This window comes from Crocodylus siamensis, chromosome 10 (genome assembly GCF_052110815.1).
Source record: "Crocodylus siamensis isolate JL-2025a chromosome 10, ASM5211081v1, whole genome shotgun sequence".
Classification (NCBI taxonomy): Eukaryota; Metazoa; Chordata; order Crocodylia; family Crocodylidae; genus Crocodylus; species Crocodylus siamensis.
In genome coordinates, this window is record NC_143404.1 from 46,437,246 (window position 1) to 46,457,425 (window position 20,180).

The following is a 20,180-nucleotide window of genomic DNA, read 5'->3' on the forward strand; positions in this document are numbered from 1 at the left end:
TGGGAATTAGGGAAAAGGAACAGCCAGCAAGGCTAGTCAGAAAGCAGAAGCCAGCGCCTTCTTACTGCTGTGCTCCTGGGTTTTTAATAGAACTTCCCTAACCAATGCTTTCCCCATGCCACCTACCACTCACTCTACCTTCCCAACATACCCCCTTCCACTACGAAATCCCTGCCTCTGCTGTCATTACCCTGTCAACCTCTAACCCATACCCTTTCTGCCCTCTGCCCATGCAGTGCCCTGCACCCAGGCCTGACACCTCAGCTAAAAAGACCAAAAAAACCCAAAAAAACTTTGAGTCTGTATTTGCTAACCACACAGTTCTTTGTACATTCTGCCAAAGCTCTGACTCAGTTAGAGACAGGCACAGTGCATTTAAAGTTTCCATTCAGTAAAGCATGCAAAATTCACTTCAGCTTCTATTATTCACACTGAAAAAAAACATTTATCAAAAGAGAGAAACTAAAATCCAACCAAGCCCAGGAAGTGTTGAGCCCCAGACTGTGCTGTGGAATTGTTTATTAACAGACAATGAAATGGGAGTGCACAGCCGTTGTACAAGTCTGAATTTTTAACACAGATATAGGCTTGTAAATACAGGATATCTTAAATAAGCAACCATGTGTAACAATTGCTCAGGCTGTTCTTCTGTCTCAAGGCTGATTTTGTTTTTCCTTTCACAAAGATCCTATTGTTTTTTTCGCTTTACATTTTCTTTAAAACCTTATTCGCATTATAGGCTGCCGACTCCAGGGGAATCACCTCCTAGCTGAGAGATATGATGCTGGGTTCTGTGATGACACTTTGTGTTGATTGTATAATGCATGGAGTTTTAAAAGGAGAGAAGAAAAAAGCAATCCTGAAAAAATAGTGCTATTTATTTCAAAACTTAAGGTGAACCTGTTCCAGCCAGGTGGGAGCACCAGAGACTTCTGCAGGGGGTCGTGCTTTCATGGGCTGGTAGAAGGTGCTGGATCCAATTAACTATTTATTGCATTTGACTTTAAGTTATTTCACATGGACATCATGGGGCCTCATAACAGCATAAGAACTGTCATTTAGGCTAGGGACAGACATTACACATAAACCATTTTAAGTGATCAGAAACTGGTTTAAACCTGTAACAGAACAGATGTTGAATGAACATAAACCAGTTTGAAAATGGCTGATACTGGTTTGAGAAAGACCTGGTTGAATGTAGTATTAGACTTAACTGATTTGGGTCAAACCAGTTTATGCAATGCCTATCCCAAACTCTTGCTGGTTTAAGTTAAATGAGACTCCCCCAACATCCCAGCATGCTCCCTGGGCTGATGCTTCACAGCAGGGCTCTGCTTCTTTGCTGCAGCTCTGGCAGAGACTTCAGGCATCTGCCTGGCTTCTGCTCTGCTTCCTCCCCTCTAATCAGGGATTCTGCCATCCCCTCTACCTTACGCAGACACACAGCATTAGCTAGCAGACCACATACTGGCTATGGTCTGTTCTGGGGCAGATGGGACAAAGGCAGAATCAACAGGAAGCTGGTAATGTCCTTCAGTTGTTTCTTTCATGGGGTGATAAACACTGTGTTATCAATTCCCTGCTGGGCTGGTGGGGAGGACAGACCCTCTCCCTAATCAGAACATCCTGCTGGGGCCTGGCCATGCCCATATCAACTCAGCATTGTGGAAGGGAGGGGAGGGCTGCTCTAGCCTTGCCCAGCTTCTAGCCTGAGCCACTGCAGGCATCTTCCTGCATTTTTTCAGTCCAGAGGGGATATCTGTATGGTTACAAACTGGTTTAGCCTAGCCATGTTAGACTAACCTGCAAAGAGCAAATCAGTTCAGGCTCAGGCTTTTTAAATGTCTGTCCCTAGTCTTACTGGTCAGAACATAGGTCCTGTGTTACACAGTGGCAGAAAGAAGATGCTGAAAGGGAGAGTGAACTGGATATAACCAAAAAAAAGACTTAAAACAGCAGGAGACTCTCCCTATGCCTGACGAAGGGTGTCTGCACCCAAAGGCTTGCAAAGAACAATTTTTCCAACTATTTAGTTGGCCTAATAAAAGATATCACATTTACCCAAGGAAACTTGTCTGCCTGGGTATGAGCAGAGTCTTCACTACTGTTCCTCCCTTACTTCCAGCCTCCAGCATACATGGTCTAGGAAGTTCTGATTCAGAGGGTGTACCCCTAACTCCCATGCTTGATAGCTACTGATACCTCTTTCCTGCTCATAACTATAAGGCATAATTCTCCCCTTAGAGACACACAGCTCCCCCGAGGCCTGTGTCACTCAGCATTTCAGTTCTGCTATTAAGCTTCTCCTTCAGGAAAAGGTCCCCTTGGTTGTCTACCTCTGAAATAAAGCCTGGATCTCCTAAATCTTTGGCTGACATTCTGCCCCACCTCTCCAGGCTGTAACCTGCATGTTCGGGGCCTGCCCATAGGGCAGAATTTTAATATTATAAAAGCCTTAGTTTGTCTGTCTGTAACACTTCATTCACACTCTGATGGGTTGTCTGAAACATCCCATCCGAGTGCTCCAAGTGCATTCCAGACAGGAGGCAGTGGGGACAGAGTGGTGGGGAGGGTGAGGCCAGTGTTGCTGGCTTCACCCCCCACGCCCTGCTCCTTTGAGGTGGTGTCCGTGGCAGGTAGAGTGGGCCCGGACCCCAAGCGGTGGCAGTGGGGAGGGGGAGAGTGGCCCTGGGCCCCAGGCCTGATGCAGCTGGGGGGGAGAGGAGCAGACCTGGGCCTGACCTGGTGTGGGGGAGGGAGGAGCGGGCCCAGGACAGAGGCTGCAGGGAAGGGGGAAGCAGGCCCAAAATCTAAATGGCAGGGTCTGAGAGGGGGAAGGAGAAGAAGGGGACTGGACAAGGGGGGAGGGTGGACACGGGGCTCCGTCCCCACCTGCTCCACACACCCCCCGCCACCCCCCTCCTATCATTATTGATGGGCAATTTGCTAGTATTAGATATGAGCGCTGCTTTATGGATCTAAGAGCAGAAGGTTATCCTCCAAGGCTCAGTCCTGCTGGTGTTCAGGTGCTTTAATTCACATAGACTTCAGAGGCTCAGGACAAATGTCACTTTGAGATGGGAAGAGACTCCAGTGTCTGAGTGTCACAGAACTGCTACATTTGGCTAATTGTTATTGCTCTCAAGCTATACTAAATAGCCAATGACTCTGGATTGAGTGGGTGCCAGCAAGTGATGACAAACCTGCCAACAGGGCTGAAACCTCTCAAAAATATTTAACGATATTAGAGCCAACATGTATTACTTATTACCCCTAATTCATGCTTAACAATATTATTATAGTTTCCCAGTCCCAATCAGTCTCAAATATTAAAGCTGATAACTAAGTGAAAAGGGGGATTATAAACAGAAATGCTTTAAATGCAGCCTGCTGAGAAGTTGGCACTGGGATTTCTATTACTATAAGTTTTAGCAACTTGGTGAGCAAAAGCTAAGGCTGGCCCTGCAGCTCTAGGGCAGAGGCAGCCATGCCAATCAGATGCAGGACCACTGCAGGGGCCAAGAAGTGAACTGGCAGTACTCATCCCCCTGTGCCATGTGCTCACTGCCCTGAATCAGTCATCCAGTGTGGTGTCTATCAGAGGGACAGCAAGGCATAGCATGCCATAAAGCTCAGAGAGGAGGACTCACAGGACACCAGCCGGCCAGGTACCCAGGTCCCAGGTTTTCCTGAGGCCTGTAGTGGGTGTTCTACGGGGGCAGATGAACTGTTTGTGGCTGGATCAGGACTACTGAGCAAGCCTACTCCTGCTGTGGCAATTCTATCCATAATTGAGAAGTTTCCCTTTCTCAGCTTTCCTAGGAGTCCAGCCCTGCCTCCCCTTTCTGCTGACAAGGGGCAGCACTGAAACAGCGCAGAAGGATGGAAGTCCAGGATCACATTCAAGCTGATGAGCTCACCAGCAGGAGTCCCTCTGCCCACTCACTCTGTGGTTGAGGACAGGCAGAGAGGTAATGGAGGATGAGGGGCAAGAGCAGGGATGTTGGCAACGCCTTCAGGAAAAAGAGAGTCCTTCATCCCAGAGCCTCACCAATAGCGATAAGCTTCTAACAGGGACAACTCATGAGCTAAATTTTCTGTTGGCTTAGCTTCCTTGAAGTGAGCTCATCAGAGATGTGTGGAGTTACGTTACCAGAGAGAAGCCTGAACAGTGGAAGCCCTACAAGGAATGCCTGTTTCTTGGGTCATAGTAGCACCCAAAGTTTTTCACACTGAATCAAATTTCTTTTTCCTCTGTTGATGCCTTTGGTTTATTTTTCCCCCCTGCACTTCTCAGAGGAACAACACTTGTCAATTATATTTGTTTTTTCTGGCCAAGTTCAGTTTGTGCTAGCACATTGCTGTACAATCTGGACTGCAAACACAGCTGGGACATGTTCAAATCCCAACTGAAAGCTTGTTTGTTAATGACAGATTCTTGTTTGCAGCAGCACTTGTATTTTAGCACTCTTCCAGAGTCCATTCAGAGAGGTTCTAGCAAGAACACAAGAGTGGAAACCCAATATCCAGACGGCATACTCTCTTAGATCTTCATGTGAGGGACCCCACTGCTATGTGGTATACTAGCAAAGTCGACCCATTTAAATATTTAAACAGGGCGCATCTACATGAGACACTTTACTGTGCAGTAGAACAAATTACTGCACAGTAAACATCACTTTTTACATGTGCAGACCCTTAGTGCACAGTAATTTTCTCTACTTGGCAGTTAATCTGCTACCTGCAAATGCAAGTGGCAAATTAACTGCCAACTAATTACCACACAATCAGGCATGATTAGAAGGCCAACCACAAGCAAATTTGCTCCTGGTCAGCTAGGCAGCACGGGGTGGAAGCTGCCTGCTGCCAAGGTGGGCTCTACCACCAGAGCCCAGGTGGGGACAATGTCCCCCTGCCCCAGCAGCAGGGAACTTCCAGTCCCTGCTCTGCGACCACAGAGCTGAGACCAGCAGCTCCCTGCGCAGGGCCAACCTGGAGTTGACTGGGACCTGCCTGAGACTGGAATAGTTTCCAGTCAGCCCTGGGCTACGCAGGGAAGTCTGCATGTGCACCCTTGAGCTGGCTGGGGACTGTCCCATTTCAGGCAGCCCCAAGCCAGCTCCAGGTTGCATTTGTAGATTTCCCCATGCAGCCTGGGGCTGGCTGGGAACTGACCCTGTCTGGGGCAGGAACTAGCCCTCCAACTTTTTTCCTAGCCCTGTGGCCCAATAAAGCAAGCAAGGCACAGGCCTTGGAAAGAGATGCCAGGCAGGGGCAGGTCCAAGCCCTGCCTTGATCCACTGATGGGAATCTCCACCCAGCTGTGGTCTCACTGCTAGCTGCCCCACTGGGGCACAGGGGCATTGTCCCAGCCTGGGCTCTGTCACTAGAGCCTGCCCCAGTAGCATTGCAGCTCCCGGGGCAGGGAGCAATCTCCCAGTCCCAGCCAGGAGACAGCTGTCTCCTGGTCTCATGCTCCCTGGCAACCCCTGGGCTAGTACCCAGGGGGAGCCCAGAGCTCCCCCTGGCTGTGGCAGGGGGCAGAGCAGGGTGGGAGTAAATCTGTTCCAAAATGCATGCACATGTAGATTCCTGTCCAGGGTGGGTTTACTCGAGAGTTACTCACTCGGGTGTAAACCCATCCTGCAGTATTTGTATGTATATATATATCCACTTCCAATGCTGCTGCCTTTGGGTAAAAAGACCCTGGCTTGAGTCTTGCCCTGAGTCACTCGTAGGTATTACACAAAGGGTGTCTGCTCCTGGCTTTAAGAGCCGAGGCAGAGATCCATGCTTCCACTAGGACAAAGATAATTGTACTTGTGAATTTACTACATGTCTGGAGTTCTTCGGTCCCACTGGTTGATTTCTAACATGGCTAAAACAAAGATTAAGGGGACTGAATTAAAACCACCTACGTGTAAACTGAGTTAAAACCATTTTTGTGTAAAACCAGCTGTGTAAACTGAGCTGACCTGACCCTGTGCAGCAAAGTGAGTCTCAGTGGTTTGGTTTCAGCTTTGGACTGCAAGCAAAATTCTTCCAGTTTGTTACAGCAGATATACTGCCAGCTTAAGGAACTAGCCACCTCAATGGAGCCCATGTGCAATAATTCCATGCCCAGGGCAGTGCCTCATGAATATGCCTGACACAGTGGCATACCAGTGGGGGATGGGGGGGTGGGGGGCAGAAGGTGGTAGGGGGCCATGGCCCCTGGCCACAGGGCTGGGGGAGGGGGTGGGGCACCAGCCATCTGCAAAACTGGCAGCGGTGGCAGCGATGCAGAGAAGTGCTTCCAGTTTCTGGTTCCACCCGCCCACCTGGGTCTGCGATCAGGTGCTGGGGAACCGCCCCCCACCCACTCTGCAATGTGGGTGGAGGGTGTGCAAATGTAAGCATTGGCCCCCAGGTGCCGGAGACCTTCAGTATGGCACTGGCCTGACATAAACCCAGAGGTACCCATTCTGGAAGTGGGAGCTCAGTCTCCAACTCTCATTCATTATCTGGCTGTTCCATAGAGACATCTGATGGGGATGCCAGCCTGTGCTAATGATGCTGGGCTGGTACTAATGTGGGAGATGTGGACACTCCCGGAAGAACCTATACCAAGATGATAGAGCTCATTTCACCCACTACCCAAAGTTGCTAGATGGTGAAAACAAGAGGCTGAGAGCGCCTGATACTAACATACCTCATGCTCACAAAATCAGGGCAGTACATGGGACTAGTGTACTCACTTTATAGTGGTCTAACAGTACACTTTCTGGATGTGGGTGCACTGCCTTCTCATTTTCACTTTGCCTAATATATTGTCATCAGTAAGTAGGGAACTGCAAAAGCTAAGCAGCGTCCTTGCTAAGCTCATTTAGACATCATTTGGGGCCATTTACAGGGATTAGGATGTTTCCATCTCACACTCATGAACAGTGGTTTGAGCACTCCATCGATCTGCTAGCCTCTTTCAGAGCAAAGAATCACTCCATTTCACGTTCCACCTCCATCCTCAAAGGACCCACCTTGCTTTCCTGGCAAGGAAGAGCTGGGCATGGCTTTACCCAGCATCCCTTGTGGCCTTGCCATGAATTCACCACCAAGGGGCTCTTTGAGGACAATGCATAGCTCTCCCCCTTGGCCTTCTCCTTTCCACACCAGCTCAGGTTCAGCCTGCTATTTCTGTAGCATGCCTACTCCCACCTATTCAGACGTACTGGCATTCTTCCCCCCTGAAAATCATCACCCTGCATTGGTTCTAATGGTAGCTTTATGTCAAGTATCTTTGTCACTGGTGCTTTATCCAATTATGTGGCCATGGATTGCCCTCCTCAGTGACTGTACATTTGGAGGTTGGGTTTCACACTGGGAGAGACTGATTTGCTGGCGATGACATCATCTGGAAAAATCACACTGTAAGGATAGAGAAATGAAAGCCCAGAGTAGCCAGGAAATGCCAGACTGAGCTGCCAACCATCACACTGCAGCCAGGTGGAGCATACAGCACTGTACAGCAGATGGCGAAAGGGGAGACTGAAGACATTCTGGGGAAGAGGGAGCCAGGGTGTCTGTGATGAAGACTCCTTATTCTACAGTTCCAGGGACATCAGCAGAGGATCAGTTATTGTTCATGATCCACCAGGAAGCTGGAGAAGCAAATGGGAAAAGTTCATGAGACACAGATGGGTAATGGGGAGCATGAGGTGTATGACACAGAAGAAAGGCAGGACTTGAAGTCAGTCTGTCTGAGATTTCCCATGTGGCTCTGGGCTAGTGACTTCCCCTCTCTGGCCCTCAGCTCCCCTTCTGTAAATGGGGGACAATGGGAAGAGATAGGGCTTCCTGCACTGGTGGTAGTAAATTCCTCATGTGTTTTACTGGCAAGGGGAGGCTGCCAGCATGGGCTGGGGCTGGAGCGGCACCGGTCTCTTCCCGGTGCGGGGCTGGGCTGTGCTTGGGGTCGATGGTGGTAGTGCTTGGAGTGGGGACTGGAGAGGGGCTGCAGCCACCCCAAAATTCACTGTAGCCCCACCAAGCCTCCCTCTCAGTGCTGCCACCACTCTCCTCAAGCACAGCCCACCCCAATCCCCACCAGGAAGAACCTCTGGCTCCAGCCCTGAGATGCAGCCTGCCCTCGCCCCACGCACAGATCCGAGGCACGCACCCCCCCATGCCCTCTTGGGGTACATGCAGTGACAGAAACCGCCACCCCCACCCCCCTGGACAAGCCGCTCCTGGCTCCATCCCATGCCCCGCCCTGGCTGTGCAGGGCCTGCTGCTGCCCCACCCCCAGCCCCCTCCTTCCTTCACCACCATGGTGGGGGCAGATCAAGGCCCCAGTGGGGAAGGAGGGAGTGGGGCACAGGCAGGAGCAGGGGCTGGGGTGAGAGGGGCCCTGGCCGGGCCAGGTGGTGGGACAAGTGGAGGCCCAGGGGGCATGTGCTCCCCCGATCTGTGTGCAGGGTGGAGGTGGCTGCTGCTGTGCGCTGCACTTTGCTCCCTGCTGCAGTTGCCCCAGGAGCAGCTGATGCCATGTGCCTGCTGCTGCTAGGCTGTGCCGTACCCCCTGCTTGCCTGGCAGCGGAACACATGTGGTGTCACGCGGCCCTCGGAGCAGCGGGGCTCAAAGTGCAACATGAAGCAGCAACTGCCTCCACCCTGTGCACAGTTCAAGGGAGGGGGGAAGGGAGGGCATGTGCCCCCCGGGCCTCTGCTTGTTCCACCACCTGGCCTGGCTGGGGCCCCACTCACTCTAGCCCCTGCTCCTGCCTGTGCCTCTCTACCTCCTTCACTGCTAGGGCCTCAATCTGCATCCCACCCCCTGCCCCTTCCCCCACAGACTTACTTTTCTTCCTCTACCTATGTGTCCTACCCTGATGCAAATGGCTTCACTCTGTGCCACTCAGTTCTCTGTCTAGCTAAGTTTTCTTCCTCACTTCCTGATTTAAGCTCTTGTGTGGCTGTGCCTTGTTAAACAGCTGCTGCATTCCATCCTGGAGCTGGCTGCATTTCATTGGTGGATGAACAGACTTCTACTATAGACTCTTGGGGTGCGTACCCATAAGCACGCATGTGTGTTGCCCTGGGGACAAACAACAGTGGCACATACTTGTGCTGCTGCTACTTGTCTTTGGGCACACCCTGCACGTGCACTGTGGCACATGTCAAATTGCCTTGGGGGGTAGGGGAGGCTGAGGTTCTAGAGGCCTTACCTGTGGTCCTCGGGGCCCCCAGAGCTGCAGCAGCAGCAATCCAGATGCACGGAGTCTGGCAGGCAGCTGGGGTGTGGCTTTGGTTGACTAGGCTCTAGTTTTGCATCATGAATGCTGTTGCCATGAGTGTTGTGCTGCTTTTGGCACATTTTTTTTTTAGATACTGGGATTTCCTGCTATCTAATTTTGGCCCTGTGTTGCAAATATGCAGTGCAGTGAAAAGATTAACTTGTGCCATGTGCATTTTGCAGTGCCTCAAAGGAAATGAGGTGCTGCAAGCTGCACATTCCCACTCATGGGGATGTGTCCTTGGTGTCCAGTGAAAAATCGATGAATTTTTATTGGTGAATAGTAACTTTGCTGAAAAACAGAGTTTGAGAGCCACTGAAACTAGTTATGGATTTAGGACACATTTGGCAAATAGTTTCACCTGAAAACTGATTTTGGAAAAGTGAAAGCATAATATTATGACTTTCCATTTTGAAATGTATACATTCCTCTTTCTTTTTTTTTAAAGGCTGCCAAAGATTATATGACCCACAAATTAAACTGTACCTTTTTGCCTATGGGGGGTAGGGGAGAGTCAAACAATATTATTTCATTTGATCTAGAACAGCTGCAACAACTGGAACATTTTTTTGTTGCTGTTCTTTCCAATTGGACACCAAACCAAAAACCCCACTACTTGTACCCCTCTGTGTATGGTATGGAATGACTTTAATGGGCACTACTTTTGACTAAAGGCTGGATGATGCCCAGAGTGAGCACCTCCTTTTTGTACTTCATCTACATTGGCCTGTGCTAAAGAATAGCCTACCTGGGAAGAGCATGGTAGTCATGAGGTCTGGAGACTCCAGCAAGTCAATGATAGCCCGCTGGAAAGTCTTGGTGTAATTGGACTGCAGGTGGCTGCAAAGCAAGAAGAGAGTTAAGACAACATTGACATTAGTGTGATGCATCAGCATCACTGTACATACAGGGGGGCTGGAACTTGTGGTTGTGCCTGTTCTTTTGAGCCTGTGTGTATGCAGATTCTTCTGCCCACCCCTTTGTACATGCTCATAGGGTAGGGCAGCATGGTGGGCTTTGGACTCCAGGGACTAGAAGGCCTTTTTTCTTGAACACACAGTACCCTCATTGACTCCTGCTACAGCTCAGCCATGATGTGGTACAGGTTGGATCAGGTTAGGCACAGAAAGAGAAAGGCTGAAAAGGGCTCCATGACCAAACATCCAAATGGAAGTCCTGGCTCAGTGGTTTCTGGGCTGTCCAGGATTTAGCTTTTATCACCTGGCATACAAACACAAGGACTGCACTACACCTCACACCTTCTCCATGAAGTCACATCTTGCCAGAATTCATAGAAGATGAAGGAGGCCTCACTTGTCAGCTTGTGGGTGGACATGCTGCAGGGACAATAAGGAAAGCACTTTCAGTATGGCTAGTTTTGGGATAAACAGAAATGCACTGCAGAGCCCCTAGGCCTTTGCAATTGATCCACACTAACTCATGGATACATCTTTAGCCTTATTTGGAAAAATCTGCTCCTTGGCAAGGATTTTACAGAGTGGCAATTGTATTTAAATACATAAGCAACTTTCCAAGCAGCCCATGTGACCTACCTGGAAAGTGCAGCACGATCAAGGTGTCTTGATCACAAAAACTTCGTTCTTTTACACCTACTTCTATCCAAGGTACATAATGTGCTTTACAAGTACAGGCAGTCCTCGCACTTACGGCAGGTTATGTTCCTGGAAAAGGCACTGTAAGTCGAAATGACGTTAAGTCAAATCTGATTTTCCTACAGAAACAATGTTATAATAAGGGGCTATATTCCTGACCAAAGGCCTGATGCCCAGCTTTTTATAGAAATGACCATAAACACCATATTTAAATCAACTATTTAATCAACTATAAATGATATACACTGATAAATGATATACACTGTACAGTACAAAGCTTTCAAAAGTGCAATGCAGTAACTAATCACATAACATTTTATTTAATCAGAAGGCCATGGGCCGGACACAGTTGTTTGATAGAACTGGAAGGGAGGCACCAGGGACCATGTGGGACACTTACAGAAGGTCAGCTCCTCAGTCCTCAAGCGGGGCAGGCAGTGGCTCTTCCCCAAGGTGAGGCGAGGCAAGGTAAGGGCAGGGGCGAGGCTGGGGGCTGGTGGCTGGTGTGAGCTCCTGGGAACTGCTTCATGGGCTCTGTCAGCTCTGGAGAACTGCTCTGCTCCCCCACCCTGACACCACATGCCTCCTCACTCCCCAAGGCAATGCAGTGGTGCAGAGCAGTTCCCCGGAGCTGGTGGAGCCCGCACCAGCCCCCTGGCGGAGCCCCCCAGTTCCCACCTCACCATGCCTCTGAGAGTGAGGAGGCACATAGCGTTGGGGCTGGGAAGTGAAGCAGTTTCCTGGCGCCAGCCCCAGCTCCTGTCCCTGTCTTGCTGCCGGGAGCACATGGCCTCGGGGAGGAGCTGCTGCCTGAGCTTACCTCCGGTAAGTGTCCTGCGCCAGCCCTGGTGCCTCCACTGCACTCATGCTCAGCTTGTTGCCTGCCATGAGTACAAGGATCCGACGCCATAAGTAATGACAGGGGTGTAAATGGTGGACCACCGCAAGTGCGAATTGCCATAAATCAAAACGCCGTAAGTTGAGGACTGCCTGTACTAGGCTTATACTCACTCCTATGCAGAGAACCAGCACAAAGCCCAAGGAGCTCTTAGAACTTTTATTAAGCATTTATAATACTTATCTAGCAGGTGCATAGCACTTCAAATGTTCAAAGCAGAGCACACATAAATTAGCTCATCCTCACTGGGGAGAGAAGGACTTTTGGTCACACAGAGAAACTGAGGTAGAAAGGTAAACTCATTTCTTCAAAGCCATGTAAAATATAAGCAGCAAAGTCAGGATCAGAGCTGAGGTCCAGGACCCCATGTTCAGTCCTCCAGATCCCCTGAACTTCTGCAGTAAAGAACAAGTGTATGCTTGGTACTATTCCAATATAGGAGAGATGGAGGAGGCAAATCAAAAAGAAACTGAGAGCAAAAGTTCATACTGGGCATGAAATGCCTGAAGGAAAATTTCCCATTTTGATTGTAATGCAATTTATTTCAGTTACAGAGGACAGGAGACCCAGTCCTTGAATCTACGAGAACAGCACAAAACAAAGGAAACAATTACTGCAATAAAAGGAACAAAACAAGCAGTGTTGTCCAGAACAGTCAGTTCAATTAAATTCAAGGCTGCACTGCAGCATATTACAGCTGCTGACACTTGCCATGTGAAAGGTGTTGCAGGGACTCCATATCTCTCCCACCACTCTGCACACCATTTGTCACGTGGAAAGTTTTCTCTCAGAAACTCATGGCCTGAATGGTCAACTCCAGTAAAAAGAATAACATTTTCCCCACTCAAAATGCTATTTTATCTGGTTGAAACAGAAAAGCCCAAATTATGCCTTAAAGTTGAACCAAACCGAGAATCATAGAATCATAGAAAATTAAGGTTGGAAGGATCTCAGGAGGTCATCTAATCCAAACCCCTACTTCAAGCAGGACTATTCCCAACTATATCATACCAGCTAAGGCTTTGTTTATCTGGGTCTTAAAAACCTCCAAGGATGGAGATTCCACAGCCTCCCTTGGAAACCTGTTCCAGGGCTTTATTATCCTCCTTGTGAGAATGCTTTTCCTAATATCTAACCTAAACTTCCCTTGCTGCGACTTGAGACCAGCACTCATTGTTCTGTTATCTGCCACCAGTGAGAAGAGTTTAACTCCATCCTCTTTTGAACCCCTCTTCAGGTACTTGAAGGCTGCTGTTAAATCCCCTCATAGTCTTCTGTTCTCTAGACTATATAAGCCCAGTTCCCTCAGACTCTCCTTCTAAGTCATGTGTCCCAGCCCTCTAACCATTTTTTTTGCCCTTCACTGGACTCTAAGTTGTCTATATCTGTTCTGTACTGGGGAGCCCAAAATTGGATGCAGTACTCCAGATGTGGCCTCACCAGTGCCCAATAGAGGGGAATAATCACTTTCCCACCATCTGCTGGAAACATTCCTACTAGTGCAGGCCAGTATGCTGTTAGCCTTCTTGGCAACAAGGACACACTGTTGGATCACATGCAGTTTATTGTCCATTGAAACCCCCAGGTTCAGTGAATTCACTATCACCTGCACCTTGCTCCATCTTACTCCTTCCTCTGACAGACATTCCTTTTGACTTTAAGGACTGGATTCTGTTCCACTTAGTCCACACAGGCAACTCATAAATGAAACAGCAACTGTCCTAAGAGCATTTATACACATACTGTTTCATCCTTTAACGTGCTGGAGATCCACCACTTTGGAGTACACCTCCAACATGTTTTAGTTCAAAAGCACGCCACCACCATTTTCTCAGCGCTGAAGCGCATTTCGCCACTTATATGACTGCATGTGTTGCTGCAGCGCTTACATGTGTAAAAACACCCTGGTTCCTACTATTTTCAGTGATCAATGTGCACTTAAACCACTCAGGGTCATTTAAGAACTAGCCATCTTCAGACCTCCACAAACCTGGAAAATATAGCTATTAATCTATAATGTGGGCTGATGAGAGGCAATTGTGAAAGTATTTTGGGTTCTCTTACTTCTCCCCGGTAAAACAAGAAGAATTTATCTAGCTTCTTTTTCAAGGACAAAGATAATCATTTATCAGGAAGGGACTGAAAGTCAAGGCACATGGGCTACTTATACATGTACGCATTCATGTTTTAATTAGAATGAAATTAGATTGAGTCTGCTCTGTGTTCTAATTAAAACACTCTAGCATTTAAAAACAGTGTTGATGATGACGATGAACAGGCATTGCTGCCAGTGTCCACAGTTTCAAAAAGCCTGTTGTTTTAGAGGCATCTTCCATATTACAACAACATCTTGACCTCTAAATATATGATTGATCCCAAGCTCAAGACAAGAGATTGCCAACTTATAAACATTAGTGCCAGTCCATGGGATTGCAACATAAGCTCTTTATTATTATGGTTGTTTTTATTATTATTGTCCCTATATTAAGTATGTAGGTAATATCATAGAATTTACCTCCTTCTCAAGAGTATTGTGAAGATGAATTAGTTGATGTGTGAAGGGTATCCTGGACATATGACTTACTGTATAAATACTGTTATTACCTACAGCAGTTACTTTCTATGGCACAAAAAAATGATCTTTTGCACGTTTCAGATGAGAGGTGCAAAGTGTTGCTCTCAGTAATATTACAGATACCTATTTCACCCATGTAAAATGTAAACCAGGCTGCACTGCTGCTCAGGAGACTTACTGTAAGCAGCTGCTCTGTCCAGCTGTGAACTCTGTGTACGATTTGAGTGCCTGGCGGAATTCATCTAAGCCATTCTTTGTCACTGAGATTTGTCTCTGAGACACCAGGATGTGCTGCTGAGAGAAAGCATATGGTTTGGGGTGAGGCCTCCGACCAGCCTAGACTATCTTAATACAGGGGTTTTCAACCTTTTTTGATCAGTGTACCCCTAGTGGCCAGGCGCAGAGGTGTGCAACCCCCGGCAGCCAGACATGGAGTGTGGGGTGGGGGGAGTGCACAACTAAACGTGGGGCAGTGGAAGCCACCGTGTGCGAACTTCCCCCACCCCCTGCATCCAGCTGGGCAGGTGGCACCTGCGCGGCAGCATGGGATGGTGTTTGGAGGCACTCTATCCACATCTGCCTGCGCATACCCCCATGGGCCTTCTCAAGTACCCGGTTGACAACCCCTGTCTTAACAGATGTTCACATTAATCCCATTGCTGAAGGAGCTACATTCTGGTAATATAAGGGCAGCGTTCTCTTTCCTTCTCCTGATCCATTACAGCACATGGTGCAGTCAGCTAGTCCCAATGTCCACGGGATTCTGTCTCCTCTCTAAACTAAACAACAGAACTGCAGCCAAGGCTGTGACACCTGAGATGGACCGAGCAGGCTGTATTCACTCATGTTGGTGTGATTTACACTGCCTGTTCCTCAGGGGAGATTTTCCCTTGACAGAGGGCAGGCAGCATTGTTACTTATCCCTCCCACAGCTTTGACCAGTGTAGGAGGCTTCCCTTCATACTTGGAGCCACTAGGAACCTTGTTAACAAAAGCTGCTGAGGCACACGCTGAATTCATACTCCCTGTAGCCATTGGGCCTTATCCTCTTCCTGGTCAGCATGGCCTACTTGGTAGGCTCCATGTTTCACATGCGCCCTCATCCTGGCTCAAGAGAGGGTGTGGCTGCTATGCACCTTGGCCTGGTGGACTTCCCACCTCAGGCACCTGTCCATCAAGGTTTACTCTGCCTTGCTCCTGAAGAAGTGGGCCTGAAGACTGCTACAATGCAGGACTCAGATGCCCAATATCGTTCCCTTCAAGAAACATCCAGTTAGATGGAGCCATGTTCTTCTCATTTAGGGGTCTGCCCTTATGGCCTAGTTTGCCCTTTGTTCTGGTTCCATCCCTGCCAATCACTACTGTGAGATCATGGGACAATGAGTCCAGTTACAGGGCAAAGCCAGGTGGTATCCCCAATAAATGCACAAGAAAGGGACTTACAGCATCTCTCCCTTTGCAAGCAACTTCTTCCTTTAGAGGCTCCAGTCTTGGGCTCTGCATTTTATACAAAAGTAATATCATTACTAATGAGAGAGTCTGATCACAAGGGCAAGCCAGCATGGGCTCCCCAGTATTGTCTCCACCAAACCAACTTGCACAATGACAGAACATCAGTTCAGGAGAGGATTCAGACTAGTGGAAGACGGGCTACAACAAGAACTGGGACACATCAGGTGAGCTGTGTAGGGAAAGGCCCACAAAGGGAAAAGGAGACGACACTGTGGGCTTGCATGGAGATCACAGACTTGAAATACGAACAGGTTCTTGAGACAGGACTGAAGTAGATTTGTTGAGAGGAGGTCCGGAACTGGGATAGCAGGGAGTACAGCAGTTTAGGACAGAAATTTATCAACAGCACTGTGCTAAGGGAGACACCTGGAACTAAGATAAGAGGCATGCTACCAATGAGGCCTCAATTATTTGGTGGGGAAGGGCTCTGGGCAGGGCTGAGGTGTTCTAGCATATACAGAACAAGCTACCCCTCTGCCAACTCACCTTGCATTCCAATTTGTTGATGAGCTGCTGTAGCCTGTTAATCTGAGCCATCCATTGGCTGTCAGCTTCTACACAAACACCTAGGAGGCAACAGAGAGATGGCATCATGACCGTTCATATAGCAGTGGCACAGCTTCTTTTACACCTATGCCATCTAAGCATTTTACAGCATTTAGTCTCTAAGGCAGTAGGCTCAATAGCTGCACAAAGGGGTAAGTATTTATTATTCTCCTTTAGTGCTCACAGGACATATTTATTTGGCATTTATTGGCTATAGAAGGCAAGCAATGCTTTATTCCTTGTCTGTCAAGAGTACATTTTTCATTGTGGCTGCAAATGTCTGCAATGTCTGGATTTCAGTGGAGGTGGGGCTGGAGACCTGTGGATTTCTTGTGGTGTTTTTTATCAATATGATAAGCCTGCTCCTGCTGCCACTGAAATGAATGCCCAGACCCACCCTGACAGCAGCAGGACCAGGCTCCATGTGTACCTCAGCATGTGTTTCTACCTGTGATGGAACTAGGTCCCCTCAGGTGAGGAAACTCACAGGGTTCAAAGTACAGGTTGGTGTTCAGACAAGTTTTCAAAGGGTAAGTGCTGAGCTGAAATATCTCAAGGGTTGCTGGATAGGGAGCACTGTCAGGGAAAGCAAAGACACTGTGAAGTGGTATTGATATGAGGGGCAGGGCTAGGAACTATATGAATAAACTACTGACCAATTGGATATTCAGTGAAACCAGACCCAAACTCTGATCCTTCACCAGAGCAACTCCAATTAAGTGATAGTGGAATGGCCCCCTAAATGCCTGTCCTGGGGAACCTTCCAACTGACTTCTTACAGGAGTAGGATATCACTTGAAATAAGAACCTGTTTTTATTTCTTTCTTTACCTCTCCTTAAATTAATTTTGGATGTTTCCCCATCCATCAAGCTAAGCAAAATCACAGAAAAGACAAAACAAGATTTTGCAAGACTATGACATAAGAAATCCCACCCTGTTGGGAAAGCACCGCCATGTCTTATTGCAATCAGGCTGCTTTCCTTTAAGAGCAGAAAATCTAGCTCATGGAAACAAAAAAGATTTTTCTTCAGCTGTCTGCCCTTGCCGGTACCTGTAGTCAGCATCCCAGAATAGGGATCTGTTGGAGACAGGCAGACATTCTTGTGAGTTCTGCGCCTACATCTTCTTGTGGATCTCAAGCCAACTGAGGTTTCTGATTTTTTCAAATCTTTCCTAAAAAGGAAGAGAAAAAGAAAGAACCCTGGAGGAGAGACAAGTGAGGTGAGGAATGATAAATGTCAATATGTAAATAAATACCATTTTATGCAAATGTATGTAGATGTATGTAAATGAATGCCAAATACATAAAAGGTTACAGCAAAGAGGAAATTTATAAACAGTTTTCCACATCCACTGTACATAAGACAAGAAGTAATGGGTTTAAATTGCAGCAAGGGAGATTTAATTTAGACATTAGGAAAACTTCCTAAGTGTAAGGCTGAGTAAGCCCTGGAATAGATCATCTGAGGAACTGTGGAATCTCCAGCACTGGAGGTTTTAAGAGTAGGCTAGACAAATATCTGCCAGAATGGGTTAGAGATTGTTAGTCCTGCCTTGGGAGGGACTAGGTGATTTCTTGTGGTCCTCTCCAGCCATGTTTTCTATGAGTCTGTGATTCTAACTCAGGGTGGGCAAAATACAGGTCACAGGCTGGATCCAGCTTGCCAAGCCATTCTACCTGGCCCATGGGGCCCCTAAAAAATTTAGAAAATGTATATTTATCTGCTCCCGGCTGCCTGTCAAAGATGACAGGAGCTGGGGGCAGTTGGACCCAGGCAAGGACTCACAAAGCCAGCAGGACTCACCAACAAGGCCAGTATTGCCCTGCCCCACCCCCAGCCCCCAGCCCCCTGCCACCTTCCCCCTCCCCCAATTGTAAGTCTCTGCCTGCTGCAGCCTTCACTGCTTCCCTGCACAGCCAGCTGTGGCAGTATCATGTCGCTTCTGGCTCCCTCACTGGACTGTGGGAGCCAGGGGCCCATGTGGGTACCTCAGGGCCAGGAGTGGGAGGTGTGTGTGTGTTCCTGCAATGAAGGAAGGGGAGAGAGAGAGAGACTGTGTTTGTGTACACATGTGTGTAGTGAGGGTGGCACAGCATGTGTCTGTATGTGTGCAGTGAGGGAAGGAGAGACTGCGTGAGTGTGTGTTCATAGGGTGAGTCCCACACGCACCCCCCCACCATACACATGCACCCACACCCCCCTCGCCCTGCCATATATGCTGACCCCCACACCCACACCCCCTCACACGCCCCAGCCACCCTCCCCCACACAGCCCCTCACAAAATCCATAGCTACCCACACCCCACATATCCAGACATACCCACATGCTCCCTCATCCCACACTCACCCCTCACATCCTCCCCCACATACCCATACACTAACAGCCCTCCACAAACCTATACCCATGCCTCCCACCCCCCACAATATACAAGAGTAAGACTTTAAGCTATTGTGCAATCACCTCCATGTACACTACACAAACACATGTAAATCAGGACAAAAATATTTTCTGAAATCAAATTAATGTATGTTGTAGATGTTTGATTTTTAGACTATTCTTTGGTATTTTTTTGGTTCTGAGATGGCAAAAACCCTGGCTGACAGGAATTATTCTAGGGGTAAGGGGAGGGACTTTTGGTAGCAAACGTCAGGGGTTAGACAATGTGATTTCTGGCCTCAAGATGGTGACTAGGGGGCGTGGCACAGCTCTCAACAGCTTGCCAAAACTCGGTAAGTGGCGCTTCACCCAAAATAATTGCCCACCCCTGTTCTAATCAATCTGGTCCATTAGTTAATGCCATTCTGTGCATGCTCTGTCACTTCTAAGCAAGCAGGGCTGCAGAAACCAGGCACAGAGCTGAGGAAATCCCCACGTTACTGAAATTGAGAGACCAAAAGGCAGGTTGAAAATCTAGAAAAGGCATCTATAAAAGCAGCGCTTTCTGGCCACACAGAAAAAGCTTGAGTCCCAAACACTGCTGTGTGTGTTGCTCGAAGTTCCCCAAAATATTGAGACAGTCTCACTTACTTCTGGGAATGCACTAATTTGTGCATCAATATTCAATAACAGACAAAAAAAAATGGCTTATCTGGCCCACCTCGGCTACCCATGAGTGACTGAATTGATTGGAACTGGTGCTGAGCACTCCCAATGGTATGTGTGCTCAGAGTCTGTCTTACTCCACGCTTGTTTAAGCAAGTAAAGCACCTGAAGGGTTGAAACAGACAGTGGGAGCAGAACTTGGGCTCTTTATCAATAGTCTGTTTGGGGCAGTGTGTGCCCCAGTAAGTGCATTAGCTAACAAGGGATCTAGTTCAGAGATTAGCACATGATGGTGGCAAGTGAATCTCCAAATGCTTCCAGCTTATGATAGTTGCTTTTCATCATTTCCTTTTCCCTCTAGGAACAAGAGTATTTGCTAGTAACCAATGTGTCAAAGCAAGTCACAAAGCTGGATGTGAAGCCCAGGAGAAGCAGAATAGGCAGCACCATGCAGGAACGGGACTTACTCTAGCACTCCCTGCAAAAATAGATCTGCAGAGCTGCTGTGTGAATGGCCTATCAGCAGGTTGCAGTGCTGTAGCTGCACTCTTCCGTGAGATCAAGAGCCAAGGCTATGTTGGGAACAAACTGGAACAGATGGGTCCCAAATGCATTGCACAGGTAAAGCTGGCCACCCCCTTACCATACAATTAGAGAGGCTGTACCCCAAGCATATGTGACAGAGATACGTCCTTCTGGAGGAAGCTTATGGAGGGAG

The 20,180-nt window shown here is 48.3% G+C and overlaps 1 protein-coding gene across 1 annotated transcript in view; it reads right to left on the reverse strand.

The window, feature by feature from the left end:
- Positions 1–289: 289 nt before the first annotated feature.
- Positions 290–20,180, reverse strand: part of NECAB3 (N-terminal EF-hand calcium binding protein 3) — a 164,828-nt gene continuing 144,937 nt past the window's right edge. Inside the window, exons 7-13 of the mRNA XM_090020394.1 lie at positions 17,469–17,590; positions 16,357–16,436; positions 15,802–15,855; positions 14,537–14,652; positions 10,532–10,609; positions 10,021–10,112; positions 290–7,637 (exon numbers count right to left, since the gene is read on the reverse strand). Of these exons, the coding sequence (XP_089876520.1) occupies positions 7,609–7,637; positions 10,021–10,112; positions 10,532–10,609; positions 14,537–14,652; positions 15,802–15,855; positions 16,357–16,436; positions 17,469–17,590 (571 nt within the window). The 3' untranslated portion in view covers positions 290–7,608. The remainder of the gene's footprint in view (positions 7,638–10,020; positions 10,113–10,531; positions 10,610–14,536; positions 14,653–15,801; positions 15,856–16,356; positions 16,437–17,468; positions 17,591–20,180) is intronic.